Here is a 27,194-nt window from a genome sequence, read left to right on the forward strand (position 1 = left end):
GAGTAGTCGTTCCATACGCGCATATCGTTCTGCATACCCAGATACTTCCCGATGTATCGAAAGGTGCGCGTCGCTATCCATTGGCGGTGGCTTAGCTTCCCCGCACTTCCGGAGAACGCTCCTCGAGCCGTCGCATTGGCACCTGTCACTAGCACTATCAACGTTTCTGCGACTGCAAACTCCGGCCCTACCTGCTGGGCGGGCTTACATGGAGGTACGTAGATCGACATTGAGCCGCGATCTCGCGTAACCCCAGGCTCGGCAATGACGATTCTGCCTTGGCCTGGGGTATTCTACATAGGAACCATCTTGCAAGGTTGCACCTGCGCTATCACGCGGTGCCACGAATGGCCCTTTCTTGCGACTTCCAGGTGTTTGCAGCAATGTTACACAGCACGCCGTTCTACTACACGTGTTGCCCCTCCTTGTAGTCATCGTTGCCGGTGTAAGCAAGGCACCTTTGAGAGAACCGCCCTCACCGGAGCGTGTACTATGGCCCCATTGTAAGAAGCCAAGACGCGTCCCAACTGGGCTCACCCTGACACGGGTTGTTTTCAAGACTTGGAATTCGAACATCACCGGCTATGGCGGAGCTGTCCGGCACTCTCGGCGTGGCTGACAGCAAATCTTGAGCTTGTTTTTTCAGCATGCGATTGCGTGTACCAAGGCGCAGGAAGCCCACGCCCAAGGCCTTGGCTATTTTGTCCTTGATTCCGCCCATTGCGACAGAGATGACAACTAAGTATAAAAGGATACATCCGCTCCGTCGTGATTGTGTAGATTATCACAGTACCATAGTCTCGAAAAAAGTGAAGCTATTTTGTTTTGCACTCTTCTGATCACTTACCCAGGCGGAAGAGAAAGAGCAAGCATACTTTCAAGATGCGGTATTGCACCGCAGCTCAGGCATCGACATGTCTATTGCTCTCGATCTCGTCTTTGACCAGCATAGCCTCCGCGTGGCCGACGTACAACCTACATAATTCACAGTTGGGGAAACGTCAGGGGCCAGCTGACCTTCCGCAGCAAGGGGGTCAAGATCAAGAGCCCGTCTTCAACGAAGAGTACGACTTCATCGTCGCAGGTGGTACGTAGTATACACACTCCTGTGCCCTCATAAACTGCTCCAGGAACATTTTCCATTTGCGTTTGCTTGTCAGCATACCTCGATGGTTCTACTAACAGTATGCAGGGGGAACAGCCGGTCTCGTTCTGGCGAATCGTCTTACGGAGTCTGGACGTTTTTCTGTGCTGGTCCTCGAAGCCGGTCCTAGTCCTGAGCAGGTCCTATCACACGAATCACCTGGTGGCAATCAGTTCATCAAAGGCAGTGTTATCGACTGGGGTCTTTTGACCACACCACAAGAACACTTAAACAATCGCACCCTGCAGTACCTTCGCGGACGAACCCTCGGTGGGTCTAGCACGACGAATGGTCTTTACTATGCACGAGGCTCAGCCAGCGTGTACGATCATTGGGCCGAGTTGGGCAACCCAGGATGGGGGTGGAACGATGTGTATCGCCTGTTCAGGAAGAGTACAAAGATGAATGCGCCCATTACAACACCAGAGCTTTCAGTGTTCAGCCAAGATTACAAGACGTTCGACGCTGATGCGTATGGTGGAGGACCACTTGAGCTAGGCTTTCAAGGATATGTTCCGCCATCTACAGATGGGTTTATTGTCGCTTGCAGCGAAGCTGCGAACATACCTATCGTTGAGGATCTCAATCTTGGTGACGGTGTGGGTGTGAAACACGGAACGGCTACCCTCAACAGTATGCTCCGAAGAAGCTCTAGTTACGACAGTTTCTATGAGCAAGCTCGCAACCGAACGAATCTACGGGTTTTGCATGACGCGCCTGTCACTGGGATCGTTTTCAGCAGCCCATCTGGCAACATGACAAACTCCACTAGCAGCAGACCGCGCGCCGTTGGTGTCAGCTATATCAACCAGCTGACTGGCTTTTCAAGTCAAGCAAGAGCACGTAACGAAGTCATCGTAAGCATGGGTGCTTTTCACTCGCCTCAGCTCCTCATGGTCTCCGGCATTGGCCCAGCTGCTGAATTGGAGAAGGTCGGCGTACAGCCGGTCGTGATTAATGAAAACGTCGGCCGCAATCTTAATGATCACTCCGTGTTCAGTATCATGGCGCGTGCGCAGGATAATGCTTCCACAACCGACATGTCTCGCACACCCCAAAATTTGCGCGCCGCTCAAGAAGCATACTACCAGAACCTCACAGGTCAATACACTGCTCCATCCGGCGTAACGAACGGGTTCCAGAAGCTCACCGAGCAGCAACTCCGTGATATCGGTGCGCAGGCCGTCATCGACGCCGGTCTGGCGAACCAAACACACATTGAATACCTATTTGAGAGTGTCTGGTACCCGTGGATCCCTACACCATACTGGGCACCACTACCGAACGACTCCTACATCTCCGTCACGGCTTCTAGCATGGTCCAGCTATCCCGCGGTACCGTGACCCTCCGCAGTGCCTCCATGTCTGATAGCCCCCTCATTAATAGCAATTACTATGCCGACCCCACCGATAGCGCTGTCGGTATTGCCTCGTTCAAGTACCTCCGCTCCATTCTTCGCCACCCGGCCTTGTCTCGCTTTACAATCGGGCCGAACGCTGGTGAAGTCAGCCCTGGCCCCGCGGTTGCTGATGACGATGATGAAGCTATCTTGGAGTACATCAAAGCGAACACGATTCCAAACTGGCATGCTACTGGTACGAACCAAATGCTGCCGTTTGAGAATGGAGGTGTCGTAGATAGTAGGTTGAGAGTGTATGGCGTTGATGGATTGAGAGTTGTTGATTGTAGCATTGTACCGGTACTTCCGGATGCTAACATCTTGGCGAGTATTTACATGGTGGCTGAGAAGGGTAGCGAGATGATCAGGGAAGATTGGGCTGATGAGATATCTTACTGAAAACGGAAGTATATGAATGTACATCAAAGTATTTCTATGATATTCCTACGACTATCGAGTATGTGAGCAACTGTCTGAATGTGTAGAGGAGTTTGTCCTATCACTAGAATTAACGTTTGCTTCGCGTGGAATATAGGCCTTGCATATAGCCGCTTCTGCATCGTAGACGCCGAGTCCGGTAGTCGTAGGGATATAGACTTGTACGCGTTCTTGATAGGCGCAGATGAACGCCCTAGTAACTCTAGGATATCATTCTGCAATCGCCTTTCCTGAAGTCTATCTGAACCCGATATTTCCTCGCATGCAAACGCAGTATGAAAGAAATCATTGTAGCCAGCATGATTAATGATAGCGACATTACTATGTTCTTAACTCCTGAATAGCTGCCATACTTGCCTTCCGTCTCTGCTGTCGCCGGCGTTCTCTTCCGTATTGCAATTTATATGCGACATAGGCTCAGATAGAAGTCGCAAGAGTTTCGAGATGTTCATTCTGTCTCCCTCTGAGCGTAGTGAAAGAATCAAACAAGCAAAAGGTCACATGCTATGAATGAGTACATCTATTGCTATCTACGTCAATCTGCCCTTGTTGGGAAGACGATGCAAGATATTGCATGCCGACGATCTCATATGGCTTTATTGGTCATAATCTGGTGGTAGTATCTAGAGCATCGGTCCAACTCCCAACGTCCCGTCGTGAAGCGAAGATACCTTCACCTACATCGGACATGTCAAGTGATGTTGTGCAGATGTGATGAGAGCTTTCGAAATGTTGGGGTGTCAATACAACCTCTCCAAAGATCGCCATTCGCCATGCCGTTATCAAAACATGCCTGCCCACCTCTTGATGTTACGTTGCTCCTTCGGTATGGCGGGATCGTAAGGTGCAAGCGTCTGAGCTTGGCTGATGGATTCCAAAGCGACAACAGTCTCCGAGATTTGTCTCCAGAGTCTAATGCACAAAGCCGTCCGGTAAAAGTACTTCGCAGCCAGAACGTTAGGTAAGGTCCAGGTGTAGCCATACTTCCAGTATCCTTGGTGGCGGCACATGCGGACCACATCCAGGCCAGTCTCCCTTGTGGCACTCCATGAGGCTTCGCGCCACCCAACTATCTCGGCCTGTGTCAAGTTGAGACTGAATGAGCATTGCAGCGTCACGAACCTGTTAATCGGAGTTTCTCCATACATTTCCATAAGCTTTGTCCAGGCTTTACTCTCACGCATGCACAGCAACCTGATCAGTGCGACTCCCCAAATTGAGATTGCACTCTTCATATTGCCTTCATAATACGACTTGACTCCAAGTTCCTTGATCCACGTTATAAGATGAAAGCTGTGGTCAAGATCTTCATGCTCGTCGGATATCATGCTGTTCCCAAGCTTGACCGCAATATTCGGCATGAAAGGGCCCCGAAATTCGACGCTAGCAATTTCTCTCAGCAAGAGTAACGGCTTCAATATCGCCTTTTGGATGGTCTCGGAAAAGAAAGTGGTAAAGTCGTCCCGATACCATGGGCGTCTATGATCGAGCATCGGGGCTACGTCAATGACCTTTGTTATATATTTAGATAACACTGGAGATATTGCGTCTACTTTCTTAAAGTCAGGGCAGAACAGCTCAAGATCGATGACAAGAACGATTGTACTAGTCGATCGGGAGTCGCATGATTGACCCTGGTATTTGCTGAGTGGGTACGTCGACATAATTATGTCTACCAAATATCTGTATCTGGTCTACCAGTGGGTGTACTTGATGCAACAGTTCAGAGTTTGAGCTAGGAGATCTTGACGTACCCGCTGGATTGCGCTGCACGGTGCCCAGTCGCGACTACCGCAACACCCAGACAGCAAATGATCTTTCGAAGGGGTAGAGCTTGTGTGAGTCGAACGCGAATGAAACGGTTGGTCTTGGTCATGACATTGCAGGCTTCGCGATGGATCTGGCTATTGGTACGAAGGATAGTTGGGTTGTTCGTGTGCGGAAGGTCGACAACATGCAATAAGCCAGAACGGTCGTCGAGAAAGGCGTCGCTGCGCTCTCTAGCGGGTTTCGGGGTAGATCCGAAGGAACAAAGGAGTAAAGCGTATACCTTGTTGCGCAGCTCTCCAGGAAGGTCCATGAAGCGGAAGGGTTGTTCTGCGCGTCTTTCAAGACGGCGGATTTCATCGAGACCATGTTGAGGGCGTCTCACCGAAGGGGCGCGCGATGAGAAAAGAGGTAAGTGCAGGAGAATTGAAAAAGTAGCAATCGAGCGCTTCGGCTAGAACGATTATAGTTCCCCAGCCAATCGCCAAGCTCTGCGGTGAAACCAAGGGCTAGGAACACAAAGAGAAATCACCATCCTTCAGTAGCAATAAAAAGACCTAAGCATAGGTAGAGATTACTGAATCTGATTCTAGAGCTGTTGTATCCATGCGAGTATTGTCTCGCGTTCTCTCATGAGTGCAGCATCCCCCGGTTGCAGACGAAGTGCGGCATCGATGTGTTTCAACGCACGATCTGCATTCTAAGGATTTCCTTCTAACCTCATGAAAAGCGCGTACCGGTATCGCAATTTCGCGAGATGCTGAGCAGATGGCCTGAATTTGTAGCCGGATTGCCAGAAGCCTTCTTTCGTCGACCGAAGGGCGGATATGAGTTCACCTTCAGCCAACATTTCGGAACCAAATGCGAAGGTCTGCATGTTGCCAATCTGGATGTGGGCAATGTTGAGCTGCATGAGAAAATATAGTGGGACTATTTGTGACACAAACTCATGACCTCCACGTCGAACCAGATTTGGCCAAGAGTCAGACTGATGCAACTTCTCCAGCTCGTATACAGTGTCTTGCCAACCCATGCAGGCCTCTTGTATGTTGTTGTCTTTAAATATTCGTGTATACCGGTCTTTCTCTGCAGCAAAATCTGCTAGAACAGTTGCAGGGTTGGAATATCGGTCTTCAGCGAGGCTTTGACGAACAGCAATTACCAAGGTATCGTCCACGTGGCCGTTAATCTCGACTGATTTATATCCATACAGTTTGGCCATGAGAGGCTTCAACAGCGTTTCTTGCGTCTGTTTGGTGAAGAAACTGGCGAACGTCGGCGATGTATCCTTGCCTTGAACCAAGTCTAGAACTGGAGCCATAGTAATGGAAATCCTGACTTTACTAACAAAACCCGAATCGTGTAATTGTACATCGTTCAATGCGTCGCAGAAACTCTCCATGTCACTGTGAAGGATCATAGCGCTGACGGGTTCAAATAGACTATGAGGGTCATGTCCGGGATCATGGGTGATAGAGATTTTCCGCGGGCTTTTGAAACCAATGTGCACACCAAGCACGTATCCTTTAAATTTGTCGACGATTCCTTCGTCAATCGCGATCATCCGAATTGCCCGCCCTTTCAAGGGACCCCGCAGGGAATGACCTCGGGACGATGTGATCTTGACGAAGCGATTACTCTTAACCATGACATCGTAAGCTTCAAGATATGTTTCCTTCGATGTACGCAGTATACTAGTCTCGATATCATGTTTGGCAAGTTCCGGAGTGAAGAAAGACGAGGGCTCTATCGTAGTTGGTGGCGGACGGAAACTGCATAGTACGATACGATAGACCTTATTACGAATCTGTCATTTCCGGAGTCAGTGCACGGTACATAAATGGAAACCTGGGTGGCTTACCTCGCCAGGAAGGTCACGGAAGCGGAATGAACTCGAAGACGCCGCAGTAGCCATTGTTGTGTAGGAACGCCTGAGGTTGTGCCTGATAATGTCCGATGACGATAGAGCCACGGCTTATCCAAAGATTTATGACAAGTCACACTTTTGCTTGAGATAATGTGGAAAAGCTGATAGTTGGTATCGAGGTATGTAAGGCGGTTGAGGTGTACAGCGCGGGGAAGCTGACAAGCTGAGCTAAGGTTTGACGCTAAAACGCGAAGACACGTGACCTGGTAAGATAAGCTATCGACGCGTAATACGCCTGGTGTTTCACCCAAAAACTGATCGTGTCCATACTTCGATGACTGCTTTGGTGATTCTAAAGATGATGCGTCAGGCAAAGTGATGTATCGAAGCTACTAAATCGGTGCCAGCTCAACCACCGCCGATTCTGTTTTGTCATGCCTCGCCACCGACACGATCTCCAGCCCAGCCTTCGCCGCAAGCTCCCCAAATGTCTTCTCACTGCGCACCTTGCCGCCAATATTCAGAATGAACATGTCGACGGTGCTGGTATACACGCTGGGCTGTTCGGGACGCAAGTACTCCGCAATCAGCACGCGCGAATCTTCCGCGCAAGCCGCACGCACGTTCTTCAGGATCTGAAGGGCTTCGTGGTCGGACCAGTCGTTCAGAACGCGACGTATATAGTACACGAGGGCACCTATAGCATTCGGTCAGCTCATCCTCGAAATGATGTATCGCGAGAAGTCTCGATTTCTATACCTTTGGTAGGTTGTTCCCCGAAAATGCTGGACCCAACCTTCTTTACTGGTCCCAAAACAGCGGAATCCTTGTGCTCTGCGACCGCCTCGTCAATAACATGCGGCTGATCCTGCAGAACACATCTGGCCGCGGGAATCGCTGGCGTCTCCTCTAGAATGTCTTTCAACGCCTGTCCTTTACCACCGGCAACATCAACAATAAGCACCCTCTTCTCATCCCCTGCAGCATACGTAGCGACCCAGCTGAAATCGTATACCCCCGTGACAGGGATATCGCCATCAATCGCCATCGCGCCATTCATCCTCGTCGCTAAACCTGGAATAGCCGCCATGATCTCGTACGCCGTCTTGTCAGGCATACCCAGCGCGAACCCACCCGGCGACCGATTCGATCTCGGCGGCTCGGCGAGCCCATTCTCTGCGAAATAGGCTGTCCAATGCGTCGTCGGCCCCATGAAGAAGTCGAAGAGATACGAGTAGAATTGCGAGACACGCGGGTCTGTGAAGGCCTTTGACGAGGGTGAATGGGCCACGTGTCCGGGTGCCGGGGATGTCAGCACGCCGATGGAAAGTAGGAAAGCCGCGAATCGTTCGATGAGTTTATAATCCACTTTCAGCTTTGTTGCAAGGTCTTCGAGAGAGATACCCTCATCTGGAATGGCATCGAAGATGCCGTGCTCGACGAAGACGCGCATTACTCCCATCTCAGCCATGGACGCAAAGTATCTGCCGATGGGCGTCTCTGCTAGGGAAAACTCGGAAGCCATTATTGAGTACTGGTTGTCTAAGTAAATGGAAGGGACACAGAATGTGAAGATGGTTTGAGGCATGCGAGACTGCGCGAAGACGTTATATATATCGTACGTCTACAAAGCCAAGAATGCATGCATGGTAATCAAGGCTAACCTACTTATCAGCTCCGAGTGGGAAGCTTACACGGCACTAATTCGGTGTTCATTCTCTAATACACAAGCTTACTGGACTCAAGATTCAGTATGCGATCATCGAACCACCTGTAACAGCACTGGTTTTCCCGAACGCATCCCGTACAAGCTCCTGTGCCCAATTAGGCCAGCCTTTCAACCATGATATCGGCGCTCCCCAGCTAGGAATGAAAAGCTGCGCACCGCGTCTCTTAATAATCTGCCTGACAATAACCTCCGCGACCTCCTCCGGCATCATCATAGTCTCAAGAATCTTCGGATCCTGGCCACTCTTCAAGATCATGTCCTCGATTAAAGGAGTGCGCACGAAAGCTGGGTGTGCAATAGTAGTCTTGACACCCGACGCTTTATACCAGATCTTCAGTTCACTGGTAAGACCTTCGTGGAACGACAACGCAGCGGTTTTGGTCGCCACATAGTCAGCGTTCGCCGAGTTTGTCAGAAAAGAGTTCACACTCGCTACCGTCACAACATGGCCTTTGTTCTTCGCCACCATGTCCGGGACGAACTGCTGGACTAACCGCCAGTGCGAGAGAATATTTACATCGAAGATACGGCTGAGAAACTCGTTTGGGGTCTTCAAGATCGTGTGAGAACCCGTGATGCCGGCGTTGTTAACGAGGATTGAGGGACGTCCCAGTTCGTTCCGAATCGTGTCGGCTACCTCTGCTATTGCTGTAGGGCTGGAGATGTCGCATCGGAAGCATGTTAGCAGGCTGTTTGATTTAAACGCATTGGGTGCGTCCTGCACATCGAGCACTGCTACGCGGATCCCGTGCGACGTCAGAGTCTCCGCAATGGCTTTACCGATTCCACTGCATCCTCCGGTAACGACTGCTATCTCAGAAGACCAGTTCCAACCGTGTCCTGCGCGTATCTGCCAGTTGTTTGTAGCCCACGCGTTTAGCGCTGTGTTGATATCCCTTATCACACCCACAGTGACCAGAAAACCGAGTGTTCGAATCAGATTGGATGGGTTGTCGGTTCTGGAGAAAGGCGCTGCTTCCAATGCGTCTCCCCATGTCTGTTCTGGGGTGCACAGCAGTAATCCGAGAATTGGCCCGGTGATGATCGGCTGGAAAGCATATTTGGCGATGAGGGTTAGCCCTTTGAAAGGGAGCTCCACGAGTGCAGGCATGGTTTCGAGCGAACTGGTAGAGAAAGACAAATAACTACCAACGGCCTTGTCTTTCGATGCCTTGAATGTCACGATGCGAGTCGCACGCTAGCATGGAAGGTACCCACTTGATTGGCTAGGCGGTAATCCGGTGGCTTTGGGGAACTTCCGGATGCGACTCGGTGTCTTTCAGCTAGGCGGAAATTCGGTGGCTCTTGCGCTCACCGACAAAATCTAGAGATTTTCTGGCCAGGCCACGATTCTACTTTTCTGAGATCTGGATAAAGAGGATAACGTCGGGGTAGTCGACTGCTGCAGGGCTTGCGAATACGATGCAGGGCCTTTTCGACCCACAAATAGAGACACCTCATTGTTTAGGGCTTATTGCTGCAAACAAAGTCACTGATATTGTAAGGTACTCCGACAGTGGACCATGAACAGCACTTCTGAGTATCGATACGACAGTCAACATGTCTTCATGGGACCCAATCCGCAGCCGCCTCATTTTCCAAAGTGGCATAGGCTTTATATACCGCCAATTATTCATGCACCCTCCTCCAATCGCAGCAGACGTCAAACTTGACGGCCAGACAGCCATAGTCACCGGATCAAATACCGGTCTAGGGCTCGAAGCAGCACGGCAGCTTCTCCAGCTAGATCTCTCTCGGCTGATACTAGCCGTCCGGTCTCAAGCCAAAGGCGATGCCGCGGCAGAAGCTCTCCGCAATGAGTTTCCAATCGCTCAAGTTGAGGTCTGGATCCTAGACATGGAAGACTTCGAGTCTGTCTCTGCGTTTGCCATGAAATGTCAGACTTTAGGTAGGATTGACATTGTCATCCTCAATGCCGGTGTGCAGAATAAGGACTGTATTGTCTCGACCAAGACAGGAAAAGAGCAGACCTTCCAAGTCAACTACCTCTCAACAATCATGCTAGCTGTGCTTCTCTTGCCGACTCTAAGATCCAAAGGATGTCTAGGTGGAAAGCCAGCTAGACTTACGGTTGTGACATCTACCACCGCATATTTTGCGGATTTCAATCACGAGAAACCAATCTTGCCGCAGTTTGACGAGAAATACGATCCTACGAAGTGGTATGCCCGTGAGAAGTTGTTGCAGATGGTTGTTCTGAGAAGACTGGCAGCGCTGATCAACCCGGATGAGGTGATTATCAACACGGTTTGTCCGGGGTTGGTAGGCGATACAGAGATCTGGCGCACCATCAACACAAGTATTGTTTTGAGATACATGTTCTCAGTGTACTTTGCTCTGTTTGGCAGGAGCTTGAAAGAGGGTGCCAATACATACGTTCATGCCGTGGCAGTCGCAGGGCGAGAAAGTCATGGAGGCTTTTTGAGCGAGTGGGGAGTACGCCCGTAAGTGAAGGTTCACTCGACTGCGTTTCGACCAGTCTTCGCTGACATCATGCTAGATACCCTGTTCTGATGTATTCAAAGCGCGGCGAGGATATGCAGAAGAAGGTTCTGAAAGAAACCAGGAATCTTTTGTCATCCCTGGACGTCTCAGAGGACTTCATGCATGAGTTCTAGTCAGAAGATCGAAAACTTGTGGTGTTCACCGGAGCTTCCGACCGGCATCGGAACGTTCCGGTACGCAGAATCCACACCCGAGTATCTTTGAGCGGAGCTACGTCCTTCGTCCACGCTGCAATAGGATTGTAATTTTCATCTGACTGGCTGTACGAATCTATTCCAACTGTTCTGTCCTAAGATTAAATCTAACATTCAACGGCGGGTGCACGTAAGAAGCGCGCACGGGTTGATCATGCCATGGCTTGTCGTACCACTCGCGATCTACGAGCTCAATATTGTACTTCCACAGCAGCCGGGCCATGATCTGCTTTATCTCGGAATGCGCAAGATTCTGACCAATGCAACTGCGTTTTCCCGTTGAGAAAGGCTGGAATGCCACTTTCTTATCGCCTTCAAAGCGAGGGTCTCCAAGCCATCGTTGGGGAGCAAAAACCTCTGGCTCGGTGAAGTTAGCTGGGTTATGATACATTGCCCAATGCCATATATCCACGCATGTGCCTCCTGGAAGGAAGTGTCCGCCGACTACCTCGCCATGGCGTTGGATCAGTCGCGGCACGGAGCCTACAGCGGCTGGGTAAATACGCAGGGTCTCATCTATGACGGCTGTAAGATACTTGAGTCGCTGCGCGCTGAGAAGAGTGATCTGTTGTTCACTATCGAAAGATGAGTCAATCTCTTCTTTGAGCTTGTTGAGCACCTCCGGATGGGTACAGAGTAGGTAAGTCGCCCCGGTAAGTGCGAGTGCAGTTGTTTCGGATCCAGCCACGACGAAGATGCTCGCGTTATGACAGATTGCTTCAAAAGAAAGACCTTCTTTTCCCTTAGAATGGTCAAATTTCATACCATCAATGAAGTCCGGCCGAGTAGGCTCCAAAGCCAAACGTTTCGCGACCTGGGTACGCATGAACGTGTTATGCTTCAGGATGATCTTCGCAGCAAGGACCTTAACAAGAGGGCCCACCATCGCCTCCAAGAACGGATATGCCCGCCGAAAATGCGCCATATCATGCTGCGCAACGAAGAACTCTAAGATCGTCGCAATCCACGGGTGGAAGTCCCCCCGCTCCAGGTTCCCAAAGGACTCGCCAAAGCTGAGATCGCCAATGATGTCAAACGAGAAATAGTTGAACCATTTGGCCAGGTCAAGGGGTCGTCCCTTGGCACAGTGTTCTTCAAAGCAGCTGAAGAGGTTGTTGACATGGTGCCGAATAATGTGCTCCTGGCGCTGCATCCCTTGCGCCGCAAATCCCGGGGCTATTAGTTGACGTTGGTATGTATGAGTCTCTGTGTCGGCCCCGATGATGCCTGATGCGACTTCGGCTACGAAGCCTGGGTGTTTGAGGTTTTCCGGCTGGCCGGGCTTACGGTGTCCGTAGACTTCTTTCCATGCTGTGGCGTGGAGACATGACACGGAGTTTGGACTTGTTCGTACGACCCCGCCATACTTCTGATGCAACTCGAGGATTTTTTTATGTGGCGTATCAGAGATAGATGCCAGGAAAAGCGGTGTAGACGAGATAGACCACAAAAAAGGGCCAGGCACTTGTTTAAGTGGATTGAGGTAAAGGTTGTAGACAACAGAGCAGAGAGTATACACCAAGGCCTGAGACGCAGGTCAGTCAACTTGTGTCTTGCATGGTGCTCACTTGGGTTCATTACCACGCATATAGTTATTCCCATAATTATCCATATCGAAGATACCTCGTCATATCTGGCGACCCCTTGAGTGAACCATATTGTTGAGGTGCCCATCGCGCGTATGTGGAAGCACGAATGTCGCGAATAGCTGTTCGTTACGCGTATGGAAAGTGTATGTTGATACCTATCCTTCCAAGCATGGGATTGGTGGGTATATCTGCTTAGTAGGTGTCTAGTAATCGGTCACTCGTATTCGCGGTGCGGTAATGCTCATCCGCGAGCATCGTCTTGCTTATACGATGTACGAAACGCGGAAGTTGCCTGTACCGGGGACCGAGGCGGACCAAGGACTATTCCGCAGAGATGTATGACTGAACGACGATTCGACCAAGTATGATGTTGAATGTCTGCTCGGCGTTTTGCCAAGCCGGCCTACTTCCAGGTCGTAAGCTACATGTATTGCTCCACTGCTTAGGCACGATACAGCCTGGGTACCCAGGTTGTTGGATAAACGGATGTTGTCTTTTCAACTTGTTGACGACCAAGAATGCCCGCCAGACTAAGAGCTTAGTTTCGGTGGTAGTCAGCAGTGGTCTGTGGCACTATGTCGGAGATTCGGTAGATTTCTTGCATTACACCGCTGGATAACCTAGTACTCATGCTAACGGTGGCTTGCGAGTCAGGCTGTGGGTACCTGAGTTAGTGCGGACCCTGAACCGGAAGTTCCGATCGGAATCGGAACGTCTGGGGAAATGCACGCCTAGATGACCTGTAAACTGTGACAACAGGGACGTAGCATAGATTCCAGATGCTGGCGCGATCCAGCGTCAGTAGAAATTCGCATCTAGCATAGTGTAAGGAGTATGAGGATATCATTTCTTGCATGCTAGTCGAATATATTCATCACAGGCTCCGATCGCCCAAAACGCCTGTAAATCTTTCAATCTCAGCGCTAAGCAGTATTCTTGCGACGCGGCACGAAGTTGCAAACTACGGCCTCAGCTGGCTTAAGATTGAGCTCGACCTTGATCTTCATCTCTTCCGTGCCTTTGTCCCCATCACCGCCAAGTCCACACCACTCAATCCTCTCAAACTCTTGAAGAAGTCGCACCAGGATATATTGAATCTGGAATCGACCAAAGACTCTGCCGGGGCATTGACGTGGCCCGATGCTAAAGGGTAGGTAGTCGCCGTACTTTGGCGACCAAGTGTCCCATCGTGAAGGATCCCATACATCAGCATCTGCGCCGACCTTGGCTTTGTTACGCTGGAGGCCAGCGACTGAGTAAACAATAATCTGTCCTTTTGAAACCGATATGGGATCTTTCCCATCTGGGCCGCCGCCGACGGGCAGAATCGCATCACTTCTGGCCTCTCGAATGTTGAGGCCGAGCGGGTGGTACATTCTCATGGACTCTTTGACTGTGTTGGCTAGGAGGTATAACTTCCTCAGTTGAGCTGTTGTAGGAATTGCATCCATGCCGATGTGCACTTCAACTTCCTGCTGAAGTCTTTTCCACAATGCTGGATCCCGGGCCAGATGGTATATGGTCCACGTAGAAAGGATAGCACCCGGATCCTTAGAAGCCATCAGGACTGCTATGAGCTGGCCTCTGATAAAATATCGATCATTCGGATGCGTGGCGACCAGATCCTCCACAAGGTTAAACTCTTTCTCTGTCTTGAGATCTGTCTGATTGTTGATTGGCAGAGCCAGAGTCTTTTCGATGAGGTCGTTGATGTAACGCGTCAATTCACGATAGGCCTTGGGTGCAAAAAGCCAGTCGGGAAACAAATTTGCAAGGCGGCCAAAAAGTAGACGATTGGTATTGTATGTCAGCAGATCTTCCATGGCCTTACGGAAAGGTTGTTGGTTCGCTGATAGTGAGTTTGTGGATTCCCCAAGGAAAACTTGGCTCACTAGATCGAGTTGAAACCTGTCGACCACATCATACACATCGACCCTCTCGGGCGAGCTTTTGATCAGTTTGAGAAGCTTCTGCATGTGTTCCTCAGCTACAGGTATATCGTCCGGACGAACACGAGAGACATGCGGCTCTAGTTGCTCCCTGCTCGTCTTCCACAAAGGGCCATCCGCTAGAAAGACGTCAGCAGCTGTATCATGCAGTTTCCGAGATCGCACTCACTTGTAAAGACAGAGTCTCCCAATATACTACTGAACACATCGTGTGGCGTCTGCCCTTTAGCAAAGTCCGCAAACTGATCTGCTTGTATAGCCTTGATGTTCTCCGCTCTATCGGTGATGAAAATGTCACCCCCTAGTAGATTCATCTCGATCGTGCGACCAGGAGTATTGAGAACTTCCTCGCATACGTATTCAACAAATGTGTTTGAATGTAGACGTGTTACGAGTTTCCAAGCCATATCCAGTCCGAAAGGAAGTTTGTATGGAATGCGCGGAGCATGCGGAATTGATGACTTAGACTTCTTGCCATTGTGCGATCCGGACTTCAGAACTGAGAGGAATATGATCGTGACAATGCCGTAAAGAAGAAGTTTTGAGGAGTCAATGTCCAAGGATGTTAGAATGCTCATATTCGAAGTTGCGTGCTTTCTAATTGGAAGTCTCCATCAACGAGAAGGGAGTGGTAAGTTGTGTTTGATGAGAAACAGCGAGCATTGGGCGTGAGTGAGTTCCCAGATCTGAACGATTACTGCTTGGTGTCCTGTCGGAAGTCAAAAACCCAGACTGCAGAAAGACGGCATAAGCACGTATCGCATAGCCCGGCTCTGACACTAGACTCGTCGACTACTTCTATGATAACAGTCCGAAGTGAGTCCGGGTAGATTGAAGAAGCCGAATTTCGAGCTGGCGTGTATTCGCAGTCATGGCACTCACCATCGCGAACGCCCCCGGATCACCACTTCCGACGCTGCCGGTAAACCAGCGCCGTCACATAATTAACCAGCCTAGAGTAGTCGCAATTGGGTCATCACGGCATGAGCACGAAGACCAAAAGATGTAGCTGGCGCGTCGGAGCGTCTCTCGGTTTCTCTGAAGTTCTTACGTGGCTTGGCACGAGCCCGAGCCACGCGCTAACCTGTACGGTGGAGCTTGTCATCAGCCGCACGGTTATCTAATCACCGCTGCAACTAACAGCAAGGCAACTTTCATCGACTAGTCCTCTCATCTTCTGTCTTCTCAAACACCCCGAGCCAAAAAGACCCGAAGCCAGGCAACAACATGGGGTGCCTGCATCCTCTACCTACACGTGGCCCTCCAAGTATCACCGTAGGCTAATGACTCGGGCCTACTTGACCGTTTACTCATGGAAGAAACCGTTCGACTTGTAACATGGGGTGCCTGTAGCGTCGTATTTGCAGATGCGGCTCTCACAGTATCACCGTAAGCTAACAGCTCGGGCTTACTCAACCTTCTGGATGAGGTAGAAACGCTTTGGCCATGACACTGTTCAGGAATCAGCTCGGTGTGTCTACTCAACCAGATGTTGATGCGAGGCTGGCGTGTAGTTCTCGGCCAGTCGTCAAGTGTACCTAGGTATTTAGTATAGATTCGTCGATGTTCGTGTAACAGATCAACTTTATTGAATCCCCAGTTCTCCTTGTGTCGGCTATTGTCTCGAACAGCGCTTCACAAACTTTAACATAATACCTCTAAGCAATCTGATTCAGCGAGTCACATACTGTATATCGCAACCATGGCTACGGACAGGACGACTCCCATAGCCATAATTGGCATGAACATGAAGTTCCCAGGCGATGCAGTATCTGCACAAGCCTTCTGGGAGCTACTGATGAGTGCGAGGAACGTATCAAAAGAGATACCGTCCGATCGATTCAACATAGATGCTTTCTACCATCCGGACCCGAATCGGTTAGACAGTGTGAGTCCAAACGTTGATTTCTGACATCTGAAAATCAACCAAGCTGACTCCGGTAGTTACGCATCCGCCATGCACATTTCATGGAAGAAGACCCCCGCAGTTTCGACGCACCCTTCTTCAACATGTCATACGCAGAGGCATCAGTTCTAGATCCGCAGCAGCGCGGTCTTCTCGAGGGCGCCTACCGCACGTTCGAAAACGCGGGTATACCCATGGAAACACTGTCTCGCTCTCCCACATCAGTCTACTGTGCATCTTTCTCCCGAGATGGCGAAACCATAACTGGACGCGACTTTGCCTCACAGTCGCGTTATCACGCCACTGCCAATGGCTCATCCATGCTGAGCAACCGTGTCAGCCATTTCTTCGATTTAGCGGGGCCGTCTCTTACGGTTGATACAGCCTGCTCATCGGGATTATATGCTTTGCATCTCGGCGTGCAGAGTATTATCGCAGGTGAGAGCGCCATGTCGCTTGTCTGCGGCGCGAATACATTTATTACACCCGAGAGCCAAGCACTTGCGCTCAGCAACGGTGGATTTCTAAGCATTGACGGAAAGAGTTATAGCTTCGATGAGAAGGCGAATGGTTATGCAAGAGGCGAAGGATTTGGTTTCGTCTTGCTCAAACCGCTGGAAGCTGCCATAAGAGATAAAGACGTTATCAGGGCAGTGATCCGGGCCACGGGTGCGAATCAAGATGGTCGAACACCCAGTATCACACAGCCAAGCCAGCAGGCGCAGCTTGATCTGTTGCGAGACACATATCGTGTTGCCGGCTTTGATATTGCTGATACGGACTATGTTGAGGCTCACGGCACCGGGACACCGGTTGGCGACCCCATCGAAGCGGCCGCTATAGGAGAGGCTTTCCGCGATGGCCGCAAGTCTGACAGACCACTGTATGTTGGTTCAGTAAAATCCAATATTGGTCACTTGGAGGGCGCTTCGGGTATGGCTGGCGTGATCAAAGCCGTTCTTGCGCTGGAGAAGGCTGTGATTCCGCCTATCGCCATGTTCGAGAGGACAAATCCTGCTATTGATACAGAGTATCTGCAGCTTGCTTTTCCTAAGGAACCAGTACCATGGCCGCAAACAGAGATTCGTAGGGCATCCGTGAGCTCCTTCGGATATGGAGGGAGCAACGCCCATGTGATTCTTGACGACGCATGCAACTACCTGCGCAGTCATGGCTTGAAAGGCCTGCATCAATCGGTCGGCGAGCCCACAGCTACCAATGGACACACCAACGGATACACAAACGGAAGTACCAACGGAAATACCAATGGCAACGGTGCCCTCCCATCCGTAACCCCCTATGCCATCATTCCTTTCTCAGCAGCAGACAGCGACGGCACGACGCGCCAAGCAGCGACCCTCCAAGACTTCCTCTTATCACGCGATACCCCCCACGCGCCGGATTACCTCTCGGACCTAACCTACACCCTCTCCTCGCATCGATCACTACTCAGCTACCGTTCCTTCGCCGTTGTCTCCTCTATCACCGACGATCTCACAGCCCTCGTCTCGCCAAGCATATTCAGCAGCACCTCTTCCGCCCCCGATCTCTCATTCGTCTTCACAGGGCAAGGCGCGCAATACGCGCGTATGGCTATTGGCCTTCTGCATTATTCCATGTTCCGCCAAAGTCTCACTGACTGCGACGCTTATCTCAAAACACTGGGAAGTACATGGTCTGTGCTAGAAGAACTTGAGAAGGACAAGGACGTAAGCAAAGTTAGTAAACCAGCACTATCGCAGCCCCTCTGTACCGCCATACAGATTGCTCTTGTAGATCTGCTGCGCACGTGGCACATTGTTCCTCGCGCTGTAGTTGGGCATTCGTCTGGTGAGGTCGCGGCTGCATACTGTGCAGGCGGACTAGATCGTGAGAGTGCATGGCGGGTGGCTTACTTCCGTGGTGTTGTGGCCGACAAGCTGGCTTCTGACCAAGCGAGGGAGAAGACCACGATGATGTCGGTGGGGTTGGGTAAAGAGGCTGTTGAGCCGTATCTAAAGGCTGAGACATCGGTGACGGTCGCGTGTGAGAACAGCCCTGTCAACGTCACATTGTCGGGTCCCGTTGTGGCAATTGCACGCTTGTGTGAGACGCTAGAGGCCGAGGAAGTTTTCGTACGGAAGCTGCCTGTGACAATCGGCTATCACTCCGAGGCGCTGCGGGATGGTGCAGGGGAATATGAGGGCTTACTGGCCGGTATATGCGCTCCAGCAAAAGACAGCAAAGCGCCGAGCACTGTCGCATTCTTCTCGTCCACCGAAGGCAGTTTCATCACGTTGGAGGGTCTTGCAAGACCAAGCTACTGGGTGAAAAACCTTCTGTCTCCAGTTCTCTTCACCGACGCTGTAACAGCGCTGATGAGCGAACGGAAGCAAGCTACCAAGTTCCTTGTTGAGATCGGCCCCCAATCTGCTCTTCGACGGCCAGTCAAAGACATCCTTGCGCACCTTGGTGAAGGCCAGGATAAGTGGACATATGCAGCTGTGCTCAACCCTCGTCAACCCGACATCCAGTCTCTCCTCGAAACCATCGGCGCCCTTTGGAGCGCCGGTCTACCCATCAATCTCAACATGCCCAATCAAGCCACTCTGAAGCCCATAACCCAGCCGAAGCGAGCAACAGACCTCCCAGCCTACCCATTCTCCAGGGCCAAGCTTTACTGGGATGAACCCCGCATCAGTGCCCTCTACTCGCAACGACCCTTCCGGAGGCACGCCCTCCTGGGTCTACGCGAGAACGACTTCAATCCCCAGCAACCAACATGGCACCACAAGATCCGCCTGGCCGAAGCTCCTTGGATTGTTGACCATGCGCTCGAAGGCTCACCTCTCTACCCTGGAACAGGCATGCTCGTGATGGCCATTGAGGCCGCACGGCAACTCCTCCCACCCAACGCGGCAATCAGTGGGTACAAGCTCGAAAACGTACGGTTCATGCGCTCTATTCCTGTGAACGAGACGGAAAAGGGCACTGAGGCGAAAATCTACCTTCAGCCGCGCCGACATACAGCTAAAGACGCTGCTCAAGGTGTATACGACTGGCGGGTGTTTACGCTCGGAGGCGATGAGTGGATTGAGTGTGCGTTTGGCAGTATTCGTGTTGAACTTGAGGATGCGGAGGCCTCGCCCGAGACGGTCGCACGCAAAGCTAGGTGGACAAGCGCCGTGAGCGAGGAGCACGCAACGGCGGCAAAGCAGTGCACGTTGAGTGTACAGAGCGGGCAGCTGTACGAAAATCTGAGCAAGAAGTCTGGGTTCGACTACGGGCCATATTTCCAGAGCTTGCGCGATATCAAGTACTCCCGCAACGGGTGTGCGTCGGGTACTCTTGCTCTGCGGGATTATGCGAAGAATATGCCATACGCCCAGGAAGATCCATGTGTAATTCATCCTACAACGTTTGACTCGGTCTTCCACGTTGGCTTTGTCTCGTTGAGCATGGGCGGGTGGGAGGCCATTCCAACACTCATGTTCAGCAACCTCAAGGAGCTTTGGGTTTCGCACAAGTTGTTCACAGTGCCTGGGAATCCACTGCTGCATGTTGCAACAAAGGAAGTCGCTCGCACATTCAGAGAGTTTGAGTGGGATGCTAGCACCCTCCTTGCTGAGACTGGTGAGCCGGTTATTGTGGCAAGAGGCGAGCGTGGAACCGTGATTGCTGGCGCAGGTAGCAGCACTCGTGATGACGACGACGGCGCTAGTCGCTTTTCGTACGGCATTGACTTCAAGCCTGATCTCTCGCTGCTTGGCAAAACCGAGACGGAAGCCTATCTCAAGGCACTCTTCGCGCGCGACCCACAGTTCTCACCAGACCCTAAGGACGCCGAAGCTGTCGACCGCGCAGACGCTATTGCGCTGTATTTCATTGAGCAAGCACTGGACAAGATTGAGAACGGTGACACAGTTGAGTTTGACAAGCACTTGACCAAATACGTAGACTTCCTGCGCAAGGTCCGCGTGAACAGGGAGAAATATACGTTGGAGTCACGGGGGCTAGGTCATTTGAACATCGAAGATGTCTTGCGCGAGGCTGATGACGAGCCAACACAGAAGCTGGTGAAGAAAGCGGGCGAGCATCTCTACGGTATTCTGGCCGGGACAGATAACGCGTTACAGATCATCTTTGAGGGAAATCTTGCCAATGACTTCTATCACTGCGACTTTTACTCTCGCCATTACCGCAAAGCTGGCGCATACATGAGTATCCTGGCACACGCAAATCCTCAACTCAGAATTTGCGAGGTTGGTTCGGGAACAGGCAGTGCCACTTCCAAGGTCCTACCGTTCTTGGTCGACACTGAAGGTCTCCAAGGTGACCAGCTTGTGCGTTTTGGTGAGTATGCTTATACCGACGTCTCAGTCGGTTTCTTCGAGAAGGCGCGCGAGAAATTCGACTTTGCCGAAAAGCACATGCGCTTCGCCAAGCTTGACCTGGAGATTGATCCCTCTCTGCAAGGCTTTGAGCTTGGCAGCTACGATGTGATCATGGCTTGCAACGTCATCCACACTACATCGGATCTCATGAAGTGCCTCCGCGATCTCCTTGCACTTTTGCGCCCAGGCGGCAAACTGATCATGATGGAGACTACTGTGGATAACATCCGCGACGGCATCATCTTCGGCTTGCTACCCGGATGGTGGATGCGCGAGGGCCATTGGTGGGAGGGTGAGGATGTTGACGCCGTACCAGGGGAAGATGAGGCGCTGGGACCTATTCTTACTGAAGATGGATGGGACGCTGCGCTGAAGACTGCAGGCTTCTCAGGCGTCGATATGGTATTCAGAGACAACGAGTACAAACCTCGTCACCGTGTCTCAACGCTCGTCACGACAAGACCAGAAGAGGTCAAGGTTGAAGTCGCACGCGAGAGCTGGGTTATCGTCGCAGATCCCACACAGTCTGGATACGCCGATGTGCTGAGATCAAGGCTGGCCGCTGTATCATGGATCGGAGAGACCGAGACATACACACTCGACAACCTTGTTGCTGCTGGGCTGGAGCTGAGCAACACGAATGTCATTAGCTTGCTCGAGCTAGACACTTCCCTCCTGGGCACTATCGCAGGGCGGCAGTTTGAGGCTCTCAAGAAGATTAGCTTGGGTGCTAAGACCGTCCTCTGGGTCACACGCGGTGGCAGCCCCGGTGCCAGTAACCCTGCCGCCGAGATGGCAGTCGGCTTCTCGAGAAGCATCTGCTCAGAGCGAGGTGATCAGGCCTTCGTAATCTTGAGCTTAGAGACGGACGATTCGACTGAGGGGACCAGTCATGTACTCCGTCTCATCGAGCACTTGCACAAGATAGGAGGAGGGAAGAGCGCAGACGCCGAATCCGAGTACGCAGTAAGAAACGGCCTTATACATATTCCGCGTGTCGTCCCACAGAAGAGCGTTAATCACACTCTCGCCGAGCGCGCGAAACTGCCCGACAAACTCGCATTCACGCTCGGACAAGCTGATCTCAAACCGCGCATAAAGTTGACCATCCAGCAGCCTGGTCTCCTCGACACTCTCTACTACACTGAAGTTCCAGCCCCTAGCAACGAGCTGCAATCTGGCGAGATCGAGATTGAAGTAGCGGCCGCCTCCCTCAACTTCCGCGATGTAATGATTTCCTTAGGCCAAGTTCCTGGTGATGGCCTCGGTCTTGAAGGATCTGGTACCGTGAAACGTGTCGGGCCAAACTGTACTTTGCAACCTGGCGACCGCGTCATGTACTTCATCTTCTCGACAGGTGGTTGCTGTGGGACTTATGTCCGCTGCGACGAGTCGTCGACGCGCAAGATCCCCCGCGACGATATTTCATTCTTGGACGCGGCTGCTATCCCTGCTGTATGGGCTACGGTTGTGTATGCATTCGATTACGTAGGCCGGCTGCGCAAGGGCGAGAGCGTCTTGATCCACGCTGGTGCTGGTGCTGTAGGCCAAGCTGCTATCCAGCTCGCGCAACTTCGCGGGGCGAACGTCTTCGTCACGGTAGGAAGCAAATGGAAGCGCGAGCTAGTGAAGGAGCTTTACGGGCTCACTGATGACCACATCTTCCACAGCAGAGAGGCCAGCTTTGTCGATGATGTGTTCCACGCCACTAACAACCGCGGTGTCGATGTCGTCCTCAACTCTCTCGGCGGAGAACTCCTTCAACATTCATGGCGCTGCACTGCGCCCTTTGGCCGCTTCATCGACATCGGCAAAGCCGACATTCTTGCCAATAACACACTTGAGATGGGCCATTTCTTGCGCAACGTCACCTTTGCAGCCGTGGATGTTGCGGGAATGTACGCCGAAAACAAACCATTGATGCAACTCGTGCTCGACGATGTGTTTAGCCTGTTTGCGGCGCATCCCGAGCTTCATAATCCCAAGCCGCTGCATGCATTCGCCCCGAGTAAGATCGAGGAGGCGATGCGCGCATTGCAGAGTGGTAAGATTGCTGGAAAAGCGGTCATCGACTTTGAGACACTTGGTGATGTGGTGGTATATCAACCTGCGCGAACGCCTTCATATGGATTTGAAGCGCAGGCCACTTATGTTATCAGTGGTGGATTGGGCGGACTAGGGCGCGAGATCATGCGCTGGATGGCCTCTCGCGGCGCGCGACATTTCCTGGTCACCTCATCTCGAGGTGTAGTCGGGCGCACCGATGTCATCGCCTTCATCAAAGAAATGGAAGCTCAGGGAGTCGAGATCCACGCTCCGGCATCAGACATCTCCAATCGCGCCGTCCTGCAGGCGATACTAGAGGAGGCTAGCAAGATACTACCCCCGATCAAAGGATGTATTCAGGCAGCCATGGTGTTGTCAGACAACATGCTCTCAAACATGACTGCTGAGCAATTCCACCGTGCCCTGGCGCCCAAGTACCAAGGCTCTTGGAACCTCCACGAGCTCCTGCCAAAAGATATGGACTTTATGGTCTTCCTCTCTTCCATGAGCGGTATTATCGGCAATCCCGCACAAGCCAACTACGCTGCAGGTAACACATTTGAAGACGCGCTTGCACGTCACCGCGCCGCGAGCGGGCTCAAGGGTGTCTCGTTCGATCTCGGCTTGGTTCTGGAGGCTGGGTGGGCGAGCGACAACTTTGAGGACGTGACAAAGAGCTTGCGTGCTGGACTGGGCGGGTTGACGCAGAAGCAGCTGATGGCGATTCTGGACGTCCTGTGCGATCCATCGTACGATTGTGCAGGCGCAGCAGCGCAGGTAGTGAACATCCATGATAAGCCTGCGAAGCTGTATCGTATGTTCCAGGATGGCGTGCTGCACTGGGTAGGCAAGCCGTTGTTCAAGAACCTCCTTCGTCTGGGACAAGTCGCGCTGGTCAACAGCACTGGAGGTGGCAGTGGACGCGATGCGACAGCGATCGACTACCTGGCCCTCATCAGAGCGGCGGCTGATGCTGAAGAGGCTACGCACATTGTTACCATGGCGTTGCTCGGGAAATTGGGCAAGTCGCTGTCGGTACCGGCCGAGAGTCTCGACGTCGGCAAGCCGGCGTACGTGCTTGGTGTTGACTCGCTCATTGCGGTTGAGCTGCGATACTGGTTCCTCAAGCAATTCGGAGTCGAGGTTCCTGTGTTCGTGATATTGAAGAAACAGCCAACCGTCGAGTTGTGCCGGCACGTAGCGGAGCAGGTCGTTGCCGCCACATAAGTATGTTATCATTACCAAGTGGCAGCGTTTCCATGCTCTGCCCCCGAAAATGCGTACATGCAGCCCGGGTCAGATAGAGAGTCTCTCCTGCTGTAGTCTACACGTTTCATTGCCAACACTCCGATCTTGGTACAGGACGACGGTGCACCTAATACTAACACTTCGTTGTCTGAGTACTCAAAGTCCTCTCAGATTACAATGACAAGAAGTCGTTATTCAGCTGCGTGTTGTTCTCCTTGACAGGTGTGGACGTCCCCGAAGCGACTGCCGGATCTCTCTCATATGTAACGAATCATAGCGAAGCATTTTGTGTCACCAGTACATAGTAGCCTAGCGCGATCCCTCATTTTCGGCCCCCAAAGCTGACTCGAGCTCGGACTCCACATAATAATCAGTTTGTATGTAAGATGACGTTACGCTTCTGCCTAGTGTTCACAGGAGATGTCTTCAACATGAGCTTGACTCTGCAAGCAAAGTTCATAATATCATTGCCGCCACTACGTGCCTGAGACTCAGGCAAAATGACCGCCACTCGCGCTATACGTCGTCAGACTGTGCCCGGACAAGAACTGACCACATTACCGTTCGCCTTCCTTTGACATCTCGCTGGCCTTGCTGACACCGGTAGCAAACATAGCGCAACCGCGAGGCTTTTAGACTCTGAGCCCACGGCGATGATACCTCCGTCTGTCTCGACCCGACGCCAAAACTCAAAGTTCCGCGACTTCCTAAGACATGTTCGACTGCTACTCCCGGCGTCTTTCCTTGGCCACACCTTGCCCTGGAAGACAACGGTCGAGCAACGCAAAGTTGCCGTATACCAGAGCCGACGCATGGCAAGCTTGAATAGTCTTCTTCATGTCATTCCACTTGCTGTCGCTGGGACCCTTCTGGGCCTTCACTGGTCGAGATACTGGGTAGGAGTCTCGGACGACGCGCCGTCACTGCAATTCGCAGCCAAAGTCCACGAATTGCTTATGCAAGCATCGCTCGTCGACGTTCTCCTCCATGTCATACGAAGCCAAGCACTCAACGGGTATCTGCCATTAGGTGCACTTGCAGGGGCTGCACAGGCACCCCAACTATCCTATCTCTGGTCGCTGGATTTCTTCTCCGCTCTTGTGGCGCCAAGCAGGGTTTTCAAAGCACGAAACAAATTTGTTTTCATATTATCGACATTTACGCTACTGTTCATGACTGGAGTCGTGGGTCCCTCATCTGCAGTTCTGATGATTTCACGGCCTGGTATGACGCATGTGCAAAGCATCATAATCCGATACCTAGGCATCTCGGAGGCTGATTTGTTTCCTACTCGAATAGATAAAACAAATCAATTGAATTTGTAAGTAAGTAATATTCTGTCCTTGAAGATATAACTAACGGTCATTCCTTACAGTACACTAGACGCCGATTTTTATGATACGACTAGAGTGGATTACAAATCTGACCGTAGTGGTCCAGCACGATCAAAAAACCTCTGGCCAACTGACCTAGGAAGTAATGTCCATAGACTCCTTCTATCAGAATCTCCTTTCTATTACTCAGATTCTGTTGGTGTTCCAGATGGTATCATTGCTGAATTGACCACTGGTAAGGATAGGATCATTGGTGATGAATGGACCATTGGTACACTTCCGACGATGATGAGCGCACTACAGCTATGGCATCACAGCTCGATTGCACAAGTAGAAACTGTTGACGAAAAGATTGATCAGCGCGAGACCTTCCTGGCTACCGGAGCGCAGTGGACACTCCAGACTTCGCAGCCTGTAGTGATGTCCGCCTGTTCTCCTGTTTTCTACAATACTGAAAACATCTCTTACCCTCACGTCGACGGTTCAACAAGCATCCTCCATAATGCAGCTGAACTTTACGATACGATGTTAAAGATGAACGCAAACCGTACATACTTTATGTCGTGGATTCAATTGCCTCAGGATCCTACTTCCTTGCTTGCCTTATTCATGGACATCGACGACCGAATCGGGGTCTATAACGGCAGTGATGGCAGTTATTCGGCACCAATAACTAGTTTTACCATTTGTACAGTATCTTCGTTCTGGTGGGATACATCAACTACTTTGTCTCTTACCAGCACGGATAACTTAATACAAACGGAATGGCCTGGGAGCAGAGAAGACATCGTCCAGGATAAGTCGAGACCGATTATCATCGATCCCGAAGCCATTCCCAAGCTACATATCTCACCTAATCAGTCACATCCAAATCCCTCGCATAATTTGGCAGTAACTATCGTGGCGGGATTCGCGGTTGCGCTGTCTTGGGTTCCTGGCCAGTATATATATTCAGCCAACAGGCGTATTCCTCTAGACACGATTGAGGGACTGGACTTCTCTAGTATAATAGATCCGACGTCCAATACACCATTCCGAATCGTGAAAACAATCACGGGCTACGGCTATGGTAGTACAGATACTTCTACCTTACTTTCGCTAGCAGTCATTATCACTTACTGCTTTATCACGGTCGCATATATCACTTATACCATTGTCACGGGCCACACGTCTGTAGCCTGGAACTCGGCAACTGAGCTGATCCTGCTGGCTCTTCAATCTAAAGAGCCAGACGATCTGGGCCATGTATCTGTTGGTGTCGACTCCACGGAGACGCTTCGCAGGAGCGTGGGAATCAGGGTAAACACTGTGACCATTCCAGACACAGGGGAGCGTATGCAGAAACTGGAATTAGTCTTCGAGCATGATGTCCAAGACAAGGAGAGGATTTTGAAGAAAGTTGAACGGAATCAGGCGTACTAGGGCATTGAGATTGATTCTGAACAAACTGGGTTAACGTAATTCACTAGTGCGTAGCGGCGATTGGAAACAGCGATATACCCTGCTTTCGGCAGAACCAACCTATGACTCCCAAGCTGATAGGCAGCAATGGAAGCGTCTAAGGGTACGAAAATAATCGTGGGGAACAATGCTTTATCGCGTCTCGCTTATTAGGCTGCAGCTTTCATCTACTCAAGTATTGCGCGCTCATCTATACAATGATCTTGCATCATCACTTGCACAA

At 51.4% G+C, this 27,194-nt stretch overlaps 10 protein-coding genes across 10 annotated transcripts; 4 read left to right on the plus strand and 6 right to left on the minus strand.

Moving 5' to 3' along the window:
- Window positions 1–882: 882 nt before the first annotated feature.
- AA0111_g4687 (hypothetical protein) lies at window positions 883–2,943 on the plus strand (the record flags this gene model as incomplete). The annotated part of the gene is made up of 2 exons (XM_028650716.1): window positions 883–1,087; window positions 1,193–2,943. 2 exons carry the CDS (start codon window positions 883–885, stop codon window positions 2,941–2,943), a joined length of 1,956 nt encoding a protein of 651 aa, XP_028507394.1.
- Window positions 2,944–3,764: 821 nt separating this feature from the next.
- AA0111_g4688 (hypothetical protein) lies at window positions 3,765–4,646 on the minus strand (the record flags this gene model as incomplete). The annotated part of the gene is made up of 1 exon (XM_028650717.1): window positions 3,765–4,646. One exon carries the CDS (start codon window positions 4,644–4,646, stop codon window positions 3,765–3,767), a length of 882 nt encoding a protein of 293 aa, XP_028507395.1.
- Window positions 4,647–5,449: 803 nt separating this feature from the next.
- On the minus strand, window positions 5,450–6,664 carry AA0111_g4689 (hypothetical protein; the record flags this gene model as incomplete). Its single annotated transcript, XM_028650718.1, has 2 exons — window positions 5,450–6,556; window positions 6,611–6,664. The coding sequence occupies 2 exons, from the start codon at window positions 6,662–6,664 to the stop codon at window positions 5,450–5,452; spliced, it is 1,161 nt and encodes a 386-aa protein (XP_028507396.1).
- Window positions 6,665–7,008: 344 nt separating this feature from the next.
- AA0111_g4690 (hypothetical protein) lies at window positions 7,009–8,141 on the minus strand (the record flags this gene model as incomplete). The annotated part of the gene is made up of 2 exons (XM_028650720.1): window positions 7,009–7,313; window positions 7,376–8,141. 2 exons carry the CDS (start codon window positions 8,139–8,141, stop codon window positions 7,009–7,011), a joined length of 1,071 nt encoding a protein of 356 aa, XP_028507552.1.
- Window positions 8,142–8,364: 223 nt separating this feature from the next.
- On the minus strand, window positions 8,365–9,456 carry AA0111_g4691 (hypothetical protein; the record flags this gene model as incomplete). Its single annotated transcript, XM_028650721.1, has 1 exon — window positions 8,365–9,456. One exon carries the CDS (start codon window positions 9,454–9,456, stop codon window positions 8,365–8,367), a length of 1,092 nt encoding a protein of 363 aa, XP_028507551.1.
- A 449-nt stretch (window positions 9,457–9,905) lies between these two features.
- Window positions 9,906–10,984, plus strand: AA0111_g4692 (hypothetical protein; the record flags this gene model as incomplete). Its single annotated transcript, XM_028650722.1, has 2 exons — window positions 9,906–10,810; window positions 10,867–10,984. 2 exons carry the CDS (start codon window positions 9,906–9,908, stop codon window positions 10,982–10,984), a joined length of 1,023 nt encoding a protein of 340 aa, XP_028507550.1.
- A 157-nt stretch (window positions 10,985–11,141) lies between these two features.
- AA0111_g4693 (hypothetical protein) lies at window positions 11,142–12,218 on the minus strand (the record flags this gene model as incomplete). The annotated part of the gene is made up of 1 exon (XM_028650723.1): window positions 11,142–12,218. The coding sequence occupies one exon, from the start codon at window positions 12,216–12,218 to the stop codon at window positions 11,142–11,144; it is 1,077 nt and encodes a 358-aa protein (XP_028507549.1).
- Window positions 12,219–13,577: 1,359 nt separating this feature from the next.
- Window positions 13,578–15,181, minus strand: AA0111_g4694 (hypothetical protein; the record flags this gene model as incomplete). The annotated part of the gene is made up of 2 exons (XM_028650724.1): window positions 13,578–14,722; window positions 14,773–15,181. 2 exons carry the CDS (start codon window positions 15,179–15,181, stop codon window positions 13,578–13,580), a joined length of 1,554 nt encoding a protein of 517 aa, XP_028507548.1.
- A 1,124-nt stretch (window positions 15,182–16,305) lies between these two features.
- On the plus strand, window positions 16,306–24,155 carry AA0111_g4695 (Compactin diketide synthase; the record flags this gene model as incomplete). The annotated part of the gene is made up of 2 exons (XM_028650725.1): window positions 16,306–16,491; window positions 16,548–24,155. 2 exons carry the CDS (start codon window positions 16,306–16,308, stop codon window positions 24,153–24,155), a joined length of 7,794 nt encoding a protein of 2,597 aa, XP_028507547.1.
- A 1,247-nt stretch (window positions 24,156–25,402) lies between these two features.
- On the plus strand, window positions 25,403–26,932 carry AA0111_g4696 (hypothetical protein; the record flags this gene model as incomplete). Its single annotated transcript, XM_028650726.1, has 2 exons — window positions 25,403–25,497; window positions 25,552–26,932. 2 exons carry the CDS (start codon window positions 25,403–25,405, stop codon window positions 26,930–26,932), a joined length of 1,476 nt encoding a protein of 491 aa, XP_028507546.1.
- Between the last annotated feature and the right edge of the window lie 262 nt (window positions 26,933–27,194).

The sequence above is a fragment of the Alternaria arborescens genome (genome assembly GCF_004154835.1).
Source record: "Alternaria arborescens strain FERA 675 chromosome Unknown contig_9, whole genome shotgun sequence".
NCBI classification, from domain to species: domain Eukaryota; kingdom Fungi; phylum Ascomycota; class Dothideomycetes; order Pleosporales; family Pleosporaceae; genus Alternaria; species Alternaria arborescens.